Below are 13,226 nucleotides of genomic sequence, written 5' to 3'. Positions count from 1 at the left end.
AGGTGCATCTCCCCAAAGTGATTCCGACCCTCCCAAAATAAAAGCGAGTTTAGAACGAAGCACGTTGCAAACAAAGAAGCTGAATGTATGTAAAATAATTTTATATCTAGCAAAGTAGTTAAAGAAAGAAGGCATAAAATTACGTTTCAGGAAAGCACATTGCCTGACATCTTTGACAACACACCATGGCCCGTCCCTAAAACTCTAAAACTTGTGAATTTCGACGATTTGTCCAGAAACTGAAACAAACATTATATAGATTTAAGTTACAAGAGAAGATAAATGTCCGAAACGTAATTTTATCACCAAAAAGCTTCAAAAAAAAATTCTTCCGAACCTTGCTCAAAGCTCTCAAGGTACTATGACAAAAAGAGGCTGCACAGAAGCAGAAAAATTTCTTAGATAAACAGATTGTTCGAGAGTACTTATGAGAGGTTTTAAGATTACTTACCGTGTCTACACTGACTGGTTTCCCATCTTCTACCAGTATCTCAGCAACGGTTCCAGATTGATCAGCCTGTAGAAGGATGAAAGGAACAATTAGTTGAGAACATTTTCCAATGAAAGTAAAGCCATAATCAGCGCATAACATCAATTAAATTAAAACAGAGTAAAAACGAACCTCAATTTCGTTCATCAATTTCATGGCCTCAATGATGCAAATGACTTGACCTTTCTGAACTTTATCTCCAACCTGAGCATTTATTTGAGTAAACAATTAGGACAAATGCAAGTGTCTGATAAAATAAAATAAAAAGTGTTTTGTCATCTCCCATATCTCTTGGAACTCAAGCTTTTATAGCTAAGTAAAGACACTTGCCTTTACAAAAGGTGGTTCACCAGGTGCAGGACAGCGGTAAAAGGTTCCAGCCATGGGGCATTTCAGTGGAGGGTGAGATGATGTGCTTGTCTTTGCAGGGGCGGGTAGTGCAGGTGCTGGTGGACCGGGTGCTGGAGGAGGAGCTGCTGCTGCTGGTTGAGGTGGTGGCATGGAATAATATTGTGCTGGTTGTTGGGAAGCTGGAGCTGGTGGTGGTGGCGCCAATGCTTCTTTTTTTCTAATCACAAGCTCTAAATCTAGTTGCTTCATTTCCAGCTCCACAATGTCTCTCGAATCCACTAACCTGCTCACAAAAATGGTATCATGTTAATGAAAATAATTGGCATCCAAAACATAGTTGACGGTATATGGAAACCAATTACAAACAAAATTTGCAGCAACTTACTTAATAAGGTCTGATACTTGAGCCATGAATGCGGAAATTGATGCTGCATCTGGAATATTGGTTTGACTGGAAGACTCGCCTTTCCCTTCCGGTGATCCATCTTCAGACTTCTTGTTGTTTATGGGTACAGAATTTGGGGATTTCTCAGCTGCAACCTTTGGATTCAGAAAGTAATCAATTATAATTTCACACACGATGTTCCAAATCCCACCTACTAAACTGACTCCAAACAGTTTTACCTCATTAAGCTGTGCCTGCACCTTCCAGGAAGAAGATTGCTTCCTGACCGTGCTCTACACGAGTTAACCATACGATCAGAAAACAATTAATAGCTGCAATCTTTCACGTAAAATCTAGATTGTGATACGTAGAACAGTCACTGCTACAAAAACATATTGAAAATGAAAACATAGAGTATGATCATAGCAAAAGCAAATCATTTATCGGTCCAAGAAGCTTGCTGGTTTAATCCAAAGACAAACCATTACTGGGTCACAGCTCAATGAAAATCCTAACTGTAATATAACCAACAATTCTTCAACCACACGAATTTCAACACACACCAACAACATTTCCCACGTCTTAAATTCAACTTATTAATTTTATATTCAGGAAGCTTCAGAAACGAAGATATACAACCTATACAAACAATACCCGCTTGAGCAAAACACAAAATTAAAGCATGAAAACACAAAAAGCAATGAAATTGAAACAAACAAAGCTTAAAAAAGTAAAGGGTACGCGGAATTAATCAAACCTGAAGGCCAGAAATCTGCAGAGAGGGAATGGGGCAGCGATTGAGGCAGTTGTGGAAGGAGAGGAGGTGCTGCTGCGGCTGTGACGGCTGGGCGGAGGAGCCGAGGCGGGTAACGGGGGTGGAGCAAGCCTTGGGACAGGGAACAGTGAAGGAAGCCATTGGAGTGTAGTGTGAAGCAAAGCAAAAGCAGAGATGGCTGAAGGGGGAATTGGGAATGGGGAAATGGGGAGGTGGGATCTGAAGCGGCAAGGGAATGGGAAATGGGAAATTTGTAGGGTATGGAGGGGCGATGAGATCCAAGAGGTGGGTTTTTGTTTGGGTATTGGGGACTGAGAAATCTGAGAGAGGGGAGGAAGGGACTGGATGTTCAATGTTATGTGTAATTTTCTCCACTTAATCACAATGTGTTTGTTTTGTTTTCCGATACTTACAATGTGAAGAGAGAGAGAGAGAGAGAGAGAGAGAGAGAGAGAGGCCATTTGAAACGCCCACCCTCTTCAACTAACAGCTAACAACTCACGCGCCTGTTTCTCTCTCTAGAAAGCCCTACCCCTACTGGCCTACATATCCACATTGAGATAGCAGTGGCAAATGTGTAGGGTTTCCCTCCAACTCTCCAAAGGTTTGGGTGGTGTCCGTTGGCTTTTCATCTTTTTGACCATTTATGAAATCATGACTATCCTATTTCCGAAAGAGATACTTTCCGAATTTCTTCCACCAATGTCACCGGATTAAGTAATTCGGATTTTTGAAATTTCATCCAATGATCTATTTGTTTTAATTCTTTAAAAGCTATAATTTTTTGCTATTAAATGAAATTTCAAAAGTCCAGGTCATTTGATCTGATGACTTTGGTGGAAGAGATCCAAAAATGATATATTTCCTCCAATTTCCATCCCAGCAAATCATTACTGTTTAATTGATTAATTAACCCATTTAATAAATGCAATATGGGTATCACTTCATTTCAATAAATATACTGGACATACTAGTGAAATGCAAAATTTATAAGCTTTCATGTGTTGGAGTGATTTTTCTGTGACCGAAAAACGGGATGGAACACCGTTTGTACAATTGGAGGATTTTTTTTTTTTAAGTGTTCATCTAATTGTATAATGACGTGTTATTCTATCCCGTATTCCGAGCACACTGAAAAATCTCTTCATGTGTTAATCGATAGTCTAAGGCCTTTACACTGAAAACTTCAAGTTTTTTATTCAATATTCATCAGTTTGATTCTCATATAATAAATGATTTAACTTTTTTAAAGAGAAGAAAGGATAATAACCAAGAGTAAAGTATGAAGTAACCACGGTAAGATTACAAGTCAGGTATGCTGTATGATCTTTGGGTTTGAGGCACAAGGCTGGCAAAAGTATGAATAATCCCTTAGTTGAAATTCTTGAGAGAACGTGTATCATTTAACTGTAATAAGAAGTAGACTGAAATACTTTTGGCTTTTTCGATGCCTTCCCAGGTGTGGGACACCTCAAATCCTTAGTCTTAGTAAACACATAAATTGAACAATACTCCTCCATTACAAAAATGTGATGAGCAAAAATACATTCCTATTAGCCCTTTGTAGGCAGGCAAGCCAATCATCACAAGACAAAAACAGCTTTAAACTTGTCGATGGCTTTGACAAGGCAGGACGTACTTCGAACTCAATCGCAGGCCTCAAACGATGCTGCTGTCTGCGCTTGAAGACAAAAAAATTGTTTTCCAGAAATGTTCTTAAAAAATATTTTGAGAAATGATAAAAATTTTCAAATAAGATAACAAACAGGCTCTTATTTTTCCAAACAAAAATTACCAAATTGAGAAAACAATTTCGACCTTCCAAGTCGGCAGCATGCTACAAGGTGACAGTTGAGCTACTAATTCGACCGTTCGTTAAACCAAATAGATTTGAAGTTTTATTCACAGATTGCAGAGATCAGTACAAACACATATGGAAAATTTTTATCCGGCAAATCACATTCGTTCGCAGTCGTCGAGGCTTATTAAATGAAATGCAAATGTTACTAACAGTGAGAGAAGCTATAACATATTTTGGGGGGCGGGGGTGGGGGGAACAAAAATACACCAGCCTTCAATAGCTCTCTCCGAGGCCGATGATTAAATTGCATAAAAGCAGCACAATATTCCAAGACCGGATCGATCGTGAAGGGCAGTTATGAAATAATCAATGGAAAGAGAAACTAGGAGCTTAGTATCTGTTCCAGTAGGTGCGGCGTCTGAACCAGTTGTAGTCGGGCAATTTTGTGACGGGACCCATGGCTGCAATTGCAATATCCTGATGAGAGCAAGCAACAAGCAGAAGGATGAGCGTTCGGTTCTATGATATTACGAGGTTTTTAGGAAACAGTCTAATGTATTAGCACTTGGGACAAGTGCTGTAACAGATTGTAGTCATACCCTGTCATAGATAAACCGGTTTGCAACACGTTTGATGGTGCTTGCATCAACAGAATCGATTCGAGCACACATTTCGGCTAACGGGATTCTTCGACCATATGTAAGTAGCTGCAAAACCACAAATCAAAATAAAATAGACAGAATCAGCTTTGAGTAGGACAAATTATTTCTTGCACTCTGCTCCTACAAACACTAGAAAACAACTATCGGCAACAGTTTTCGAGTCTTTGATAACGATAATGGAGCAGCCAGTGAACATATGCCCATTTCAGGGAATGCAATGAAGAGCTTCTATGAGAAGCACTAGGATCTTATTTCCCTTTTAGTATCTCGTAAGTAATAGAACTGTATTAATTCATAAGCTTAAGAAAAGCTTTGGTAATCATTTCAGGTCTCCGGTGATTGGATCCAATTAGCTACTCGAATGTTCAACCTGATTGCTCTCATCATTATTTCTCTATGAGAAGGAAAAGGTACCTGGCGTCCAATATCTTCAGCTACGGCACTTGTCCCATCCAAGTGAAGGAGGAGAGAAGATTTCAACTGCCAGGAAAGGAACAAGGGTAAGTGGCAACTTATTTATAGAGATATGTTCAATAACACGTAATGTAACGACCAAATGAGAACGTGAATGTATTTGATACCAACAACAATACAAAAATACAAACAATTATAATAGATTTAGAAAGCATAAATCTAGTAGTGGGACAGACAGAGTTAGAGATCTAGCAATACCTGATTGCGCGCACGAATAACATCAGCTTCTGAAACTCGATAAACTAACTTGGTTACCTCATACATAATTGCATAGGCCAAATCATCTAAGCAATCCTCCTGGAATTAAAAGAAAACACAATATGAGTCAGAAGTAAATTAATATGAGTAGGTTAGTAATGTATAAGTAAACATGTGCTAGCGCCTATTCAAAGTGAGTGGAAGAGGGAAGGGGGAAGAAAGATATAGATAGAGAGCGAGAAGAGGAGAGAGAGAATTGGTTAGGTGATCATGGCTCCTCCCACTTTCCCTCTTCCTTTCCCAAATAAAAATACACTAACTCCTTCCAAAGTGCACAACTCCTCCTTGGCGTTCAACGTAAAAAATTAATCCCAATTCCTAATCCTGGAAAGCTTATCTAACATCAAACAGCTGATATTTCTCAATTCTCAAGTAAGAACAATGGTACTACAGACCAGAATAAGAAGTCCAAAATTTGTTGAAACGAAGTAATTAAGCTGAATTAATGTTTTTTTTTATTACAGATGGCACCCTCACCTTAGCAGTAGCAAAAACACCAAATAAGCCAGTATCCTTGTAGTTGGTGTTGAAAGCCATATAGTTTTCTGCAATGTCATTAATGGCAACCCTCTGTGCCAGCTCTGAACTGTTTACAAGAAAGCAGCAAAAACTAGTCATTGCATGTTTTTCAAAGAGATAAACTCTTAAAAGTTAAAATCAAATATCCAATCTACAGAAGTTGAAAACCATGTAAAAGTGCTCACCCCATGTGCTTTCCACCACCAACATTTTTATTCCATGAGCCCAACATTGCCTGCATGACCATTAGAGGAATAGAGTCTGGATCTGTCCAAGACGCTCCGCTGAATGCAACCGCAAAATGTGCCAAAGGCAAGTCATCATCCACAATTCTGACCTGATTTTCACAACATTAATAGAAATGAATATTATAAGAGAAAGTAAACAATTAAATAGTAGATAAAAGGTAATTTTCCAGGATACAAGCATTACCTCAGAACCAGTGAAAAAGGAAGGTTCTTCCGCAACCAACTGACTGGCCGTGGCAGGATCTCCAGACAGTTTAGTAAACAAACCCTTAACTGAACCAACAAGATCTTCATGCTTAATAGCTCCTGAAGCAGCAATAACCTAAAATAGAACAAGTTAAGCTCAGGACAGTCATTTGTGAAAACAGAGTCACTTGTGAAAACAAATTCCTCATTATCAACATGTCATGTAAAGTAATGCCAAAGGACAACGACAACACCAGTTGCATGCTTTGCTATATTGCACGAACAAAAATTCATAAATCTTGCTTTACCATTCTGGGAGCAGTGTAATGTGTTTTGATATAGTTCTGAAGATGCTCTTTGGAGATGGTCTTAATGTTGTCAGAAGGTCCAAGAATAGTTCTGGCTAGAGGAGAGTACTGGAATGCAGTTGCATGCAGATGGTCAAAAATGACTTCATCGGGTTGTTTCTCAACCTGCATTACCAAAGCAATGGTATAAACATTTATTTGAAAACAGTAAGGAACAATTTTGCCTAATGTATATTACTTTTAATAGCTTCCTCAACTCTTATATGACCCTAGTTTTCGGATCCCTATCCTATCAATGTTCTTCATACAAGTCACACAATAAGAGGCAATACGTAAGTTTTCACAAGCTACTGCGAAATGTCCCGTTCAAGTTTAAAGAGTGTACCTAATCAATGCATATATCTAGAAACATTTTCTCATTAAAGTTCACAACTTTCCTATTAAATCAAGTTGCTTTGAATACTATTTAAATTCAAACTAACATGGAAAATCACTAATACCCGAAACCAATTTCCCAAAAGTATAAATTTTTATGAGATTACCTCCTCCATTTCCCTTAAAATCACATCGCGCTCGCGCAAAATCCGGTCATCATCGAACTTGGAGTTCTGCAAGATATCAGCTAAAATCGAAAGCGCTTTTGGCACATCTGAATGGAGCACCTTGGCATAGTACGTGGTCTGCTCCCTCGATGTGTACGCATTCAAATGGCCTCCCATGTTCTCGACCTCCTCCTCGAGATCACGCGCGGTCCTCTGCTCCGTCCCCTTGAAGATCATGTGCTCCAAGAAATGTGCGGTGCCGTTGGTCTCGTCGTTCTCGAACCTTGACCCGGCGTCGATCCAGACCCCGACGGTGGCGGTCTTAGACGCGAGGTTCGACTCGGTGGCGACCCGGAGGCCGTTGGGGAGCGTGGTGACACGTGTCTCGGGTGCGGTGAGGATGTGGCTGTGGTCCGTGAGACTCGGGTGGGGCGACCCGTACTTGAGGAACCTCGGGTCCGGATTCTCGAGCCTTTTGATCTTCGATTTGACTTCCTCGGCCAATCGATCGTAGACCATGGCGGTTGGTGGAGGAGGGGAGGGTAGGGATGGGGATGAAGATGACGTGGCGACGGCGGGTGAGGTTGACTGGGATCGAACGGCTGCTGTTAGAGCAGCCGGCGGTCTGTGGGGCCGTCGGCAAGCTAGGGTTGTAAGAAGGTGCTTCATCGCCATGGCTGTCTCAGTCAGAGGCCTTCTAGGGTTTCGGTTTGGGGGAAACTGCGTACTACAATTCCAGAGGCTCAGCTGTTCAAATAAGCAACGAAACACCTATTACGACGTCGTTCGCTAAATTGGGCCTTTTTCATAGGCCCATTATTTTGCGTGAAACTCAGAAGTTGGGCCTCAAATAAAGCGGCCCAAATCGACAGAACGAAAGAGCTATAAATAAACTGCGAAAGCAGAACGAGAAACCCTAGAGAGAGAGAGAGAGAGCCATCGTCTTCGTCAGCCTCCTCGGTATTATATCGCATCAGTTCAGAGGCGCTCGCACTGCTTCTCTCTGATTTCCAGCAATGGCGACTGCGAAAACTGTGAAGGATGTCTCCCCTCACGAATTTGTTAAGGCTTACGCCGCCCATCTGAAGCGATCTGGCAAGGTATTTCCACTAAACCCCTGTTTGGATTCCGAGAAAATGATAGAAAACCATTAGAAAATTTCTTAGGAAACTAAACCCTTTTGCCTTTGATGTTTTTTTTTATCTATGTTTTAGAAAAATGATAGAAAGTTTGAACATTTACACTACTTTGTTGAAATCGTAGCTGACTTGTGTCTAGTCTACTACACCCCTTGTTTGGATTCCGGGAAAATGTGGGAAAATTAATAGAAAACTCACGGAAAATGATGCTCCTTTGCTTCTTTTGCTTGTAACTAACTATTGTTTCTAGAAAAATGAGGAACTTTACACTATTTTGTTGAAATGGTAGCTGACTTGTGATTAGTTTGATATGTCGTGGCTAATGCATTTCCAACTTGTTATGAATCGTCTAATTTACCTTATTGGGCTATATATATATGTTTGAATCATTGCCTTGTTTATGGTCGGTCGTGTATTTCATCGATTTTCTCATTTTTTTCGTGTATTTTGTTTGCCTGAATAATTTTTGATTCGGTGGTCAATGTGTTATAAACTAATAACAGTTTTGTAATGTACAAATCTTTTCGAACTAATAAGATCTTGTGCTAGATTATGCTGTTCTGGATGATTTTTGTTGTGTTCTTTAGGAAGCTGCTCTGTTCATTTTATGTACAGTTGTTGAGTTTTGGTTCAGTTAAGTTCATTTAGGATTTTCAAATTTTTTGGAGGTGTAATTTTCTGTGATTTGCTTATTTCGAGTGTGTACTTATCTGTGATTTTCTGTAATTCTTAGCGATTTGCTTGTTCTTGTGATGTCTGTGAGCAGGTTGAGCTTCCTCCATGGACTGATATCGTTAAGACCGCAAGATTCAAGGAGTTGGCTCCTTATGATCCTGACTGGTACTATGTCAGAGCTGGTGAGCATTCTTTTGCTTTTGATTGTCATTGTACTTATTTGTGTATGTTTCTCAAATTGTTTGTTGTTTGTGGTATTGACAATGTGACTTTCAATAATGTGCAGCCTCCATGGCAAGGAAGATCTACTTGAGGGGAGGACTCGGTGTTGGTGCCTTCCGCAGGATTTATGGTGGAAGCCAGAGGAATGGAAGTCGTCCGCCACATTTCTGCGAGAGCAGTGGTGCTATTGCCCGACACATTCTCCAACAGTTACAGAAAATGAACATCGTTGATGTTGACCCAAAGGGGTGAGTGCTTCCTTGATATATCGTCTATAAACTGGTTTTCGACGTTAGCTTGTGTTTAGCAGCATTTGCTTGATTTTTGACCTTTGGTTTGAACTTTGAACTTGTGACAGAGGGAGGAAAATCACATCTAACGGTCAACGCGATCTTGACCAAGTTGCCGGACGAATTGTGATTACACCATGAGCTACGGATTTCTTAGAACCGCGCGGGCACTACCAAATTCTATAATTTTAGGTTCCAATTTGATTTAGTTGAAAGGGATGTTGCAATATGTTGTGAGGGAAACATGAGTTTTGTTTTGTTATAGCCGGTTTGACATCTTTTGTTTTTCTTTCTGTGGGAACTTCATCCATGTTTTGACTATCTTTATTTCTTCGGATCATCATCTAAATTGTGCTATAATATTTTGTTACCTTAAAAAATAGAACCAGCTGATGACATTGCAACGGGAGTCTAAATAATTGGTAATATGATGTGGCATAGCAACCCCAGCCGCCGCATCATGTGGTGTGAAATTGTGGTCTAATTACATTTTCTCTTAGCCGCTACCAAAATTATGCAGAAAATTGATTAAATAGTTGGATATATATTTAACAAAAGAGATACGAGGGTAAGTGTAATGTCAAGGATTAAATTTGTAGATAAAATTTTGTAAATTGAATTATATAAGTTGATTATTGGATTATTACTAAGTGTTGATAAACGTGTTCATTTTATATTTGTAAACATCATTTAGTTTGCAAATTTTGTCTACAAATTTATTTTCACTAGCATGATTGGTAAATAATAAGAAAAGAGTAATGGGAGGCTAAAATTTTAAACTAAAATTTGTAAACTAAATGAATTGTAGTTGTTGATTATTGAATTATTACTTAAGTGTTGATTAACGTGCTTATTTCTTATTGGTGACACATTATTTAGTTTGCAAATTTAGTTTAAACGTTTAGTGTCTCTAGCATTACCTATAAGGAAACCACTAGTTACGGTTATTAGTTTATAGGAGCATTTTTGCTCACCATCATAACTATGGTGTATCCCCATCATACACCTAATCATTTGTCACGTGTCTTTTCACTTAATTTTGGTTTATTTTTTTTCAAAATTGAAAAGGTAAATATCTAATGTGAAAGATAACTAGAGCTAAGTAAAATGACACGTGGCAGATAATTAGGCGTATGGTAAACATACATCATAGTTATGGTGGTGAGTAAATATTCTCTCGTCGGTTTATATAATGTTAGACCTCACCACTTCGTGATTGGTCTGCTAATCACACACTCTCCATATATAAGTTGGATAATTAAAAAAAAGGAAAGTAATCGAGATTGGTAAAGTTTGGGAATTGTATTTTACTTCTAAGATATAATATATATATAGGTTTCCTTGTTCTACAAGAATTAGGTTTACTTATTTGATTTAGTTTTTTTATTCAGCTAGGCTTGTATTTTGTTGACAAAAAAGAAAACTAGTATTTTGGTTCTCTATAAATGCCTACTTATGGGGAAAAATAAATGTCTTGGAGTTGTGTAGAATTGTGAAATACTTTGTTTAGGCTGAGCAATTCTCTAGGCCGATGGTTATAAGTAGAATATTTGCAAGGTTTACATTTTGGTTCCGATCCTTCTTTGCACCTGTTAAACTGCTGCTGGACCAAACCAAACCAAACCATGCAGTGGTGGTCCGTCAGACTGACGGTTCTGCTGCGGTGGAACGCGACCGAACCGACTCGTGCCCAACCCTAGAACTAACTGTAACTGTAAGTTCTGTTTCTTTTAAGCTTTTGTTTTATTATTTTTCTTTTGCGCTCAAGAGAGAGCATCAGATGATTGCCTGCCCTACCTACATATTAGACAGATGTATGTATATATATATATATATAACAGAAAATTTGTACTGTCTCTATCGTATTTGTACTGTCTCTATCAATGAGTTGCCGGATTGCATACTGTCATCTGTATTTTCATTGTTAACCATAAAAGATGCAGTGGATACTAGTAGCTTGGTATGCCGTTGGTGGAGGTACCTTGGGACGTTGCGTCCCATACTAACAAGGGCCAATCTTACGTTTGACGTCCCAAACATTTTCGGAGTCGGACTTCCTGAACGAATGGATAAACTGCCTGAAGATGGATTTAACGATTGTCGTCCATCCTTGATAAATGTATATTATCAAAGAGAAAGCTTCGTAAGATGTGTGAATAAAGTTTTGCAGCTACACCACGGCAAGAAGTTGGACTCTTTCAAAGTGGAATTCTTTCTGGACAGATTTTCTGCTGCCTTCCTCAATGAATGGATTCGTTTTGCAATTACAAAGGGAGTTGAAGTGATTCATCTTCATTTATATAGGTGCTCGGACAGGGAACATACATATAATTATTATGTTTTCCCGTGCTGGTTGCTTTCAGAGTTGAAGGCAGCATCAACTCTAAAGAATTTGTCCATGGCTAGATGTGTTCTAAGACTACCACCTGGTTTCGACGGATTCAATCAGCTAACTAGTCTGTATCTGTGTAGAATTGCAGACGAAATTCCTGTGGCACGTCTTCTCTCCGACTGTTTGTTGCTTGAAAGCTTGACCTTAAAGAGTTGCAAGTTGGGCCAAGATTTAATTATTGAGAGTCCATCACATCGACTGAATGATTTGAAACTGGTAAACTGCAAGTATCTAAAAACAGTTTATATTTCTCTAGTAAATCTTGCTTCCTTAGAACTGTTTCAAGTAGATTTGTTGCCATCAAACCTCCACGGCCAAAAAAAATTTGTTTTCGTTCGTGGCACTGGATGTATCAATTTGCGTGGTTTCCTGGGCTTGAGACTCTTCATCTGCAGACGTGTGCTGCTTTTAGAGTTTGGGAGGTACCAACATTCAGAAGCCTCAAGAAACTGGAGTTGGATATTTTTTCGAATGAACCTGACCTCGTGTGGGTTCTGAAATTTCTGAATGCTGCACCCCTTTTGGAAGAACTTGTAGTAACGGTTAGTAATAAAAAAGTTTACGTTGTATGCCAAATATTTGTCCCTAAACCCTCTATGTATAACTACATAAATTCTCTGTTTTTGCAGGAAGTATCGCCTTTCCGTAAGGAACAACAGGACATAGAGAACTTTGCTGGAATCAAACATTGTCATCTGAGAGAAGTTAAGTTCCAAGGATTTCAATATACACCATGTGAGATCGAGCTTGCCATTTGTATCCTGAGAAATGCAATGATGCTCGAGAAAATGGTAATCGATCCCTACGGAAAATACTATGATGGTGCTGGAGTGTGGGTGGAGGCTTTGTATTATGAATCAAATTCACTTTGGAAAGAAAAAGGCAGGGCATTAGTCCATGAAAAGCTAAAGGAAGTAATGACCTATGCTCAAATCATCATTCTGTAAAGATGATAGTTCAAGACTGCCGATTTGTTTGTAAATTTTAGTGTAAATTACATTACTAAGTAATTATTGTTAGATTACGCTAAATGAACGTGTGATGATGAGATGATTTCGTATTAATGCTAAACGACGAGATATTTTTTCTTGATTTAGGATACTAGTCGGTTTTCCCATGAGATCACAAATCATTGTCTTCTTCATGCTTTATATCCAAGCTCTGTCCTATCTCTAACAAGTGAAGAATCATCGAGACAAGACCATGAAAGAAACCAAATAGACTAGCTTAGTAGTTGATCGATAGTTTGTCATCCTCGAAATTGTTTGATTTGGAATCAAAGAGCCTGTAATATCTGGTTTTGTGTTCTTGTTCCTGTCGAGGTCGTGAAGTAACGAAACTCTTTGTGTTGCAATTTCATGTTCTGAGACTTGCCGGTTTAAGTCTGTGTTTAGCATTCTGAATGAGTATCGCAAGATAAAAAGGCATATCAGAAACAAGTAGGAGGAAACTCTAGTAGCTGATGGGTTTGTTCATATGCTAAAGCCCAATAAGATGGTGGAGGAGACC

General features: G+C 39.0%; 4 protein-coding genes across 5 annotated transcripts; 2 read left to right on the top strand and 2 right to left on the bottom strand.

Moving 5' to 3' along the window:
* Positions 1–84: 84 nt before the first annotated feature.
* Positions 85–2,413, bottom strand: LOC126582214 (biotin carboxyl carrier protein of acetyl-CoA carboxylase 2, chloroplastic). 2 transcript variants are annotated; one of them, XM_050246268.1, is made up of 8 exons: positions 1,984–2,413; positions 1,466–1,519; positions 1,227–1,381; positions 821–1,124; positions 623–694; positions 452–517; positions 338–375; positions 85–239 (listed from the first exon to the last, which is right to left on the bottom strand). In XM_050246268.1, the coding sequence occupies exons 1-7, from the start codon at positions 2,140–2,142 to the stop codon at positions 352–354; spliced, it is 834 nt and encodes a 277-aa protein (XP_050102225.1). In that variant the 5' UTR covers positions 2,143–2,413; the 3' UTR covers positions 85–239; positions 338–351. The 2 variants fall into 2 exon arrangements, with proteins under 2 accessions (XP_050102225.1, XP_050102224.1); XM_050246267.1 differs by having other exon boundaries at positions 85–375; positions 1,984–2,412.
* Positions 2,414–3,876: 1,463 nt separating this feature from the next.
* Positions 3,877–7,741, bottom strand: LOC126582712 (probable mitochondrial-processing peptidase subunit beta, mitochondrial). The gene is made up of 9 exons (XM_050246888.1): positions 7,000–7,741; positions 6,458–6,622; positions 6,148–6,285; positions 5,901–6,052; positions 5,674–5,782; positions 5,137–5,235; positions 4,879–4,944; positions 4,402–4,509; positions 3,877–4,279 (listed from the first exon to the last, which is right to left on the bottom strand). Exons 1-9 carry the CDS (start codon positions 7,672–7,674, stop codon positions 4,193–4,195), a joined length of 1,599 nt encoding a protein of 532 aa, XP_050102845.1. The 5' UTR covers positions 7,675–7,741; the 3' UTR covers positions 3,877–4,192.
* A 163-nt stretch (positions 7,742–7,904) lies between these two features.
* On the top strand, positions 7,905–9,732 carry LOC126582719 (40S ribosomal protein S19-3-like). The gene is made up of 4 exons (XM_050246897.1): positions 7,905–8,099; positions 8,905–8,995; positions 9,100–9,283; positions 9,394–9,732. The coding sequence occupies exons 1-4, from the start codon at positions 8,016–8,018 to the stop codon at positions 9,464–9,466; spliced, it is 432 nt and encodes a 143-aa protein (XP_050102854.1). The 5' UTR covers positions 7,905–8,015; the 3' UTR covers positions 9,467–9,732.
* A 686-nt stretch (positions 9,733–10,418) lies between these two features.
* Positions 10,419–12,878, top strand: LOC126582717 (uncharacterized). The gene is made up of 2 exons (XM_050246895.1): positions 10,419–12,259; positions 12,347–12,878. The coding sequence occupies exon 1, from the start codon at positions 10,857–10,859 to the stop codon at positions 12,213–12,215; it is 1,359 nt and encodes a 452-aa protein (XP_050102852.1). The 5' UTR covers positions 10,419–10,856; the 3' UTR covers positions 12,216–12,259; positions 12,347–12,878.
* The last annotated feature ends 348 nt before the right edge of the window (positions 12,879–13,226 follow it).

The sequence above is a fragment of the Malus sylvestris genome, chromosome 9 (assembly GCF_916048215.2).
Source record: "Malus sylvestris chromosome 9, drMalSylv7.2, whole genome shotgun sequence".
In the NCBI taxonomy this organism is placed as follows: Eukaryota; Viridiplantae; Streptophyta; class Magnoliopsida; order Rosales; family Rosaceae; genus Malus; species Malus sylvestris.
The sequence above is the reverse complement of the archived record's forward strand: the minus strand, read 5'-3'. Positions and strand labels throughout refer to the sequence as shown.

Bases quoted from the DNA above. Each gene is read 5' to 3' on its own strand.
- LOC126582214 (XM_050246268.1), bottom strand. From the start codon at position 2,142: ATGGCTTCCTTCACTGTTCCCTGTCCCAAGGCTTGCTCCACCCCCGTT. The intron at 1,382-1,465 runs GTAAAACTGTTT...CTGAATCCAAAG, and splicing joins TGCAGGCACAGCTTAATGAG to GTTGCAGCTGAGAAATCCCC. The intron at 1,125-1,226 runs GTAAGTTGCTGC...TTTTGTGAGCAG, and splicing joins CAAGTATCAGACCTTATTAA to GTTAGTGGATTCGAGAGACA.
- LOC126582712 (XM_050246888.1), bottom strand. From the start codon at position 7,674: ATGGCGATGAAGCACCTTCTTACAACCCTAGCTTGCCGACGGCCCCAC. The intron at 6,053-6,147 runs GTAATGCTTGTA...TGTGAAAATCAG, and splicing joins CCTTTTTCACTGGTTCTGAG to GTCAGAATTGTGGATGATGA. The intron at 4,510-4,878 runs GTACCTTTTCCT...GTGGTTTTGCAG, and splicing joins CTGAAGATATTGGACGCCAG to CTACTTACATATGGTCGAAG.
- LOC126582719 (XM_050246897.1), top strand. From the start codon at position 8,016: ATGGCGACTGCGAAAACTGTGAAGGATGTCTCCCCTCACGAATTTGTT. The intron at 8,100-8,904 runs GTATTTCCACTA...GTCTGTGAGCAG, and splicing joins ATCTGAAGCGATCTGGCAAG to GTTGAGCTTCCTCCATGGAC. The intron at 9,284-9,393 runs GTGAGTGCTTCC...AACTTGTGACAG, and splicing joins GTTGATGTTGACCCAAAGGG to AGGGAGGAAAATCACATCTA.
- LOC126582717 (XM_050246895.1), top strand. From the start codon at position 10,857: ATGGTTATAAGTAGAATATTTGCAAGGTTTACATTTTGGTTCCGATCC.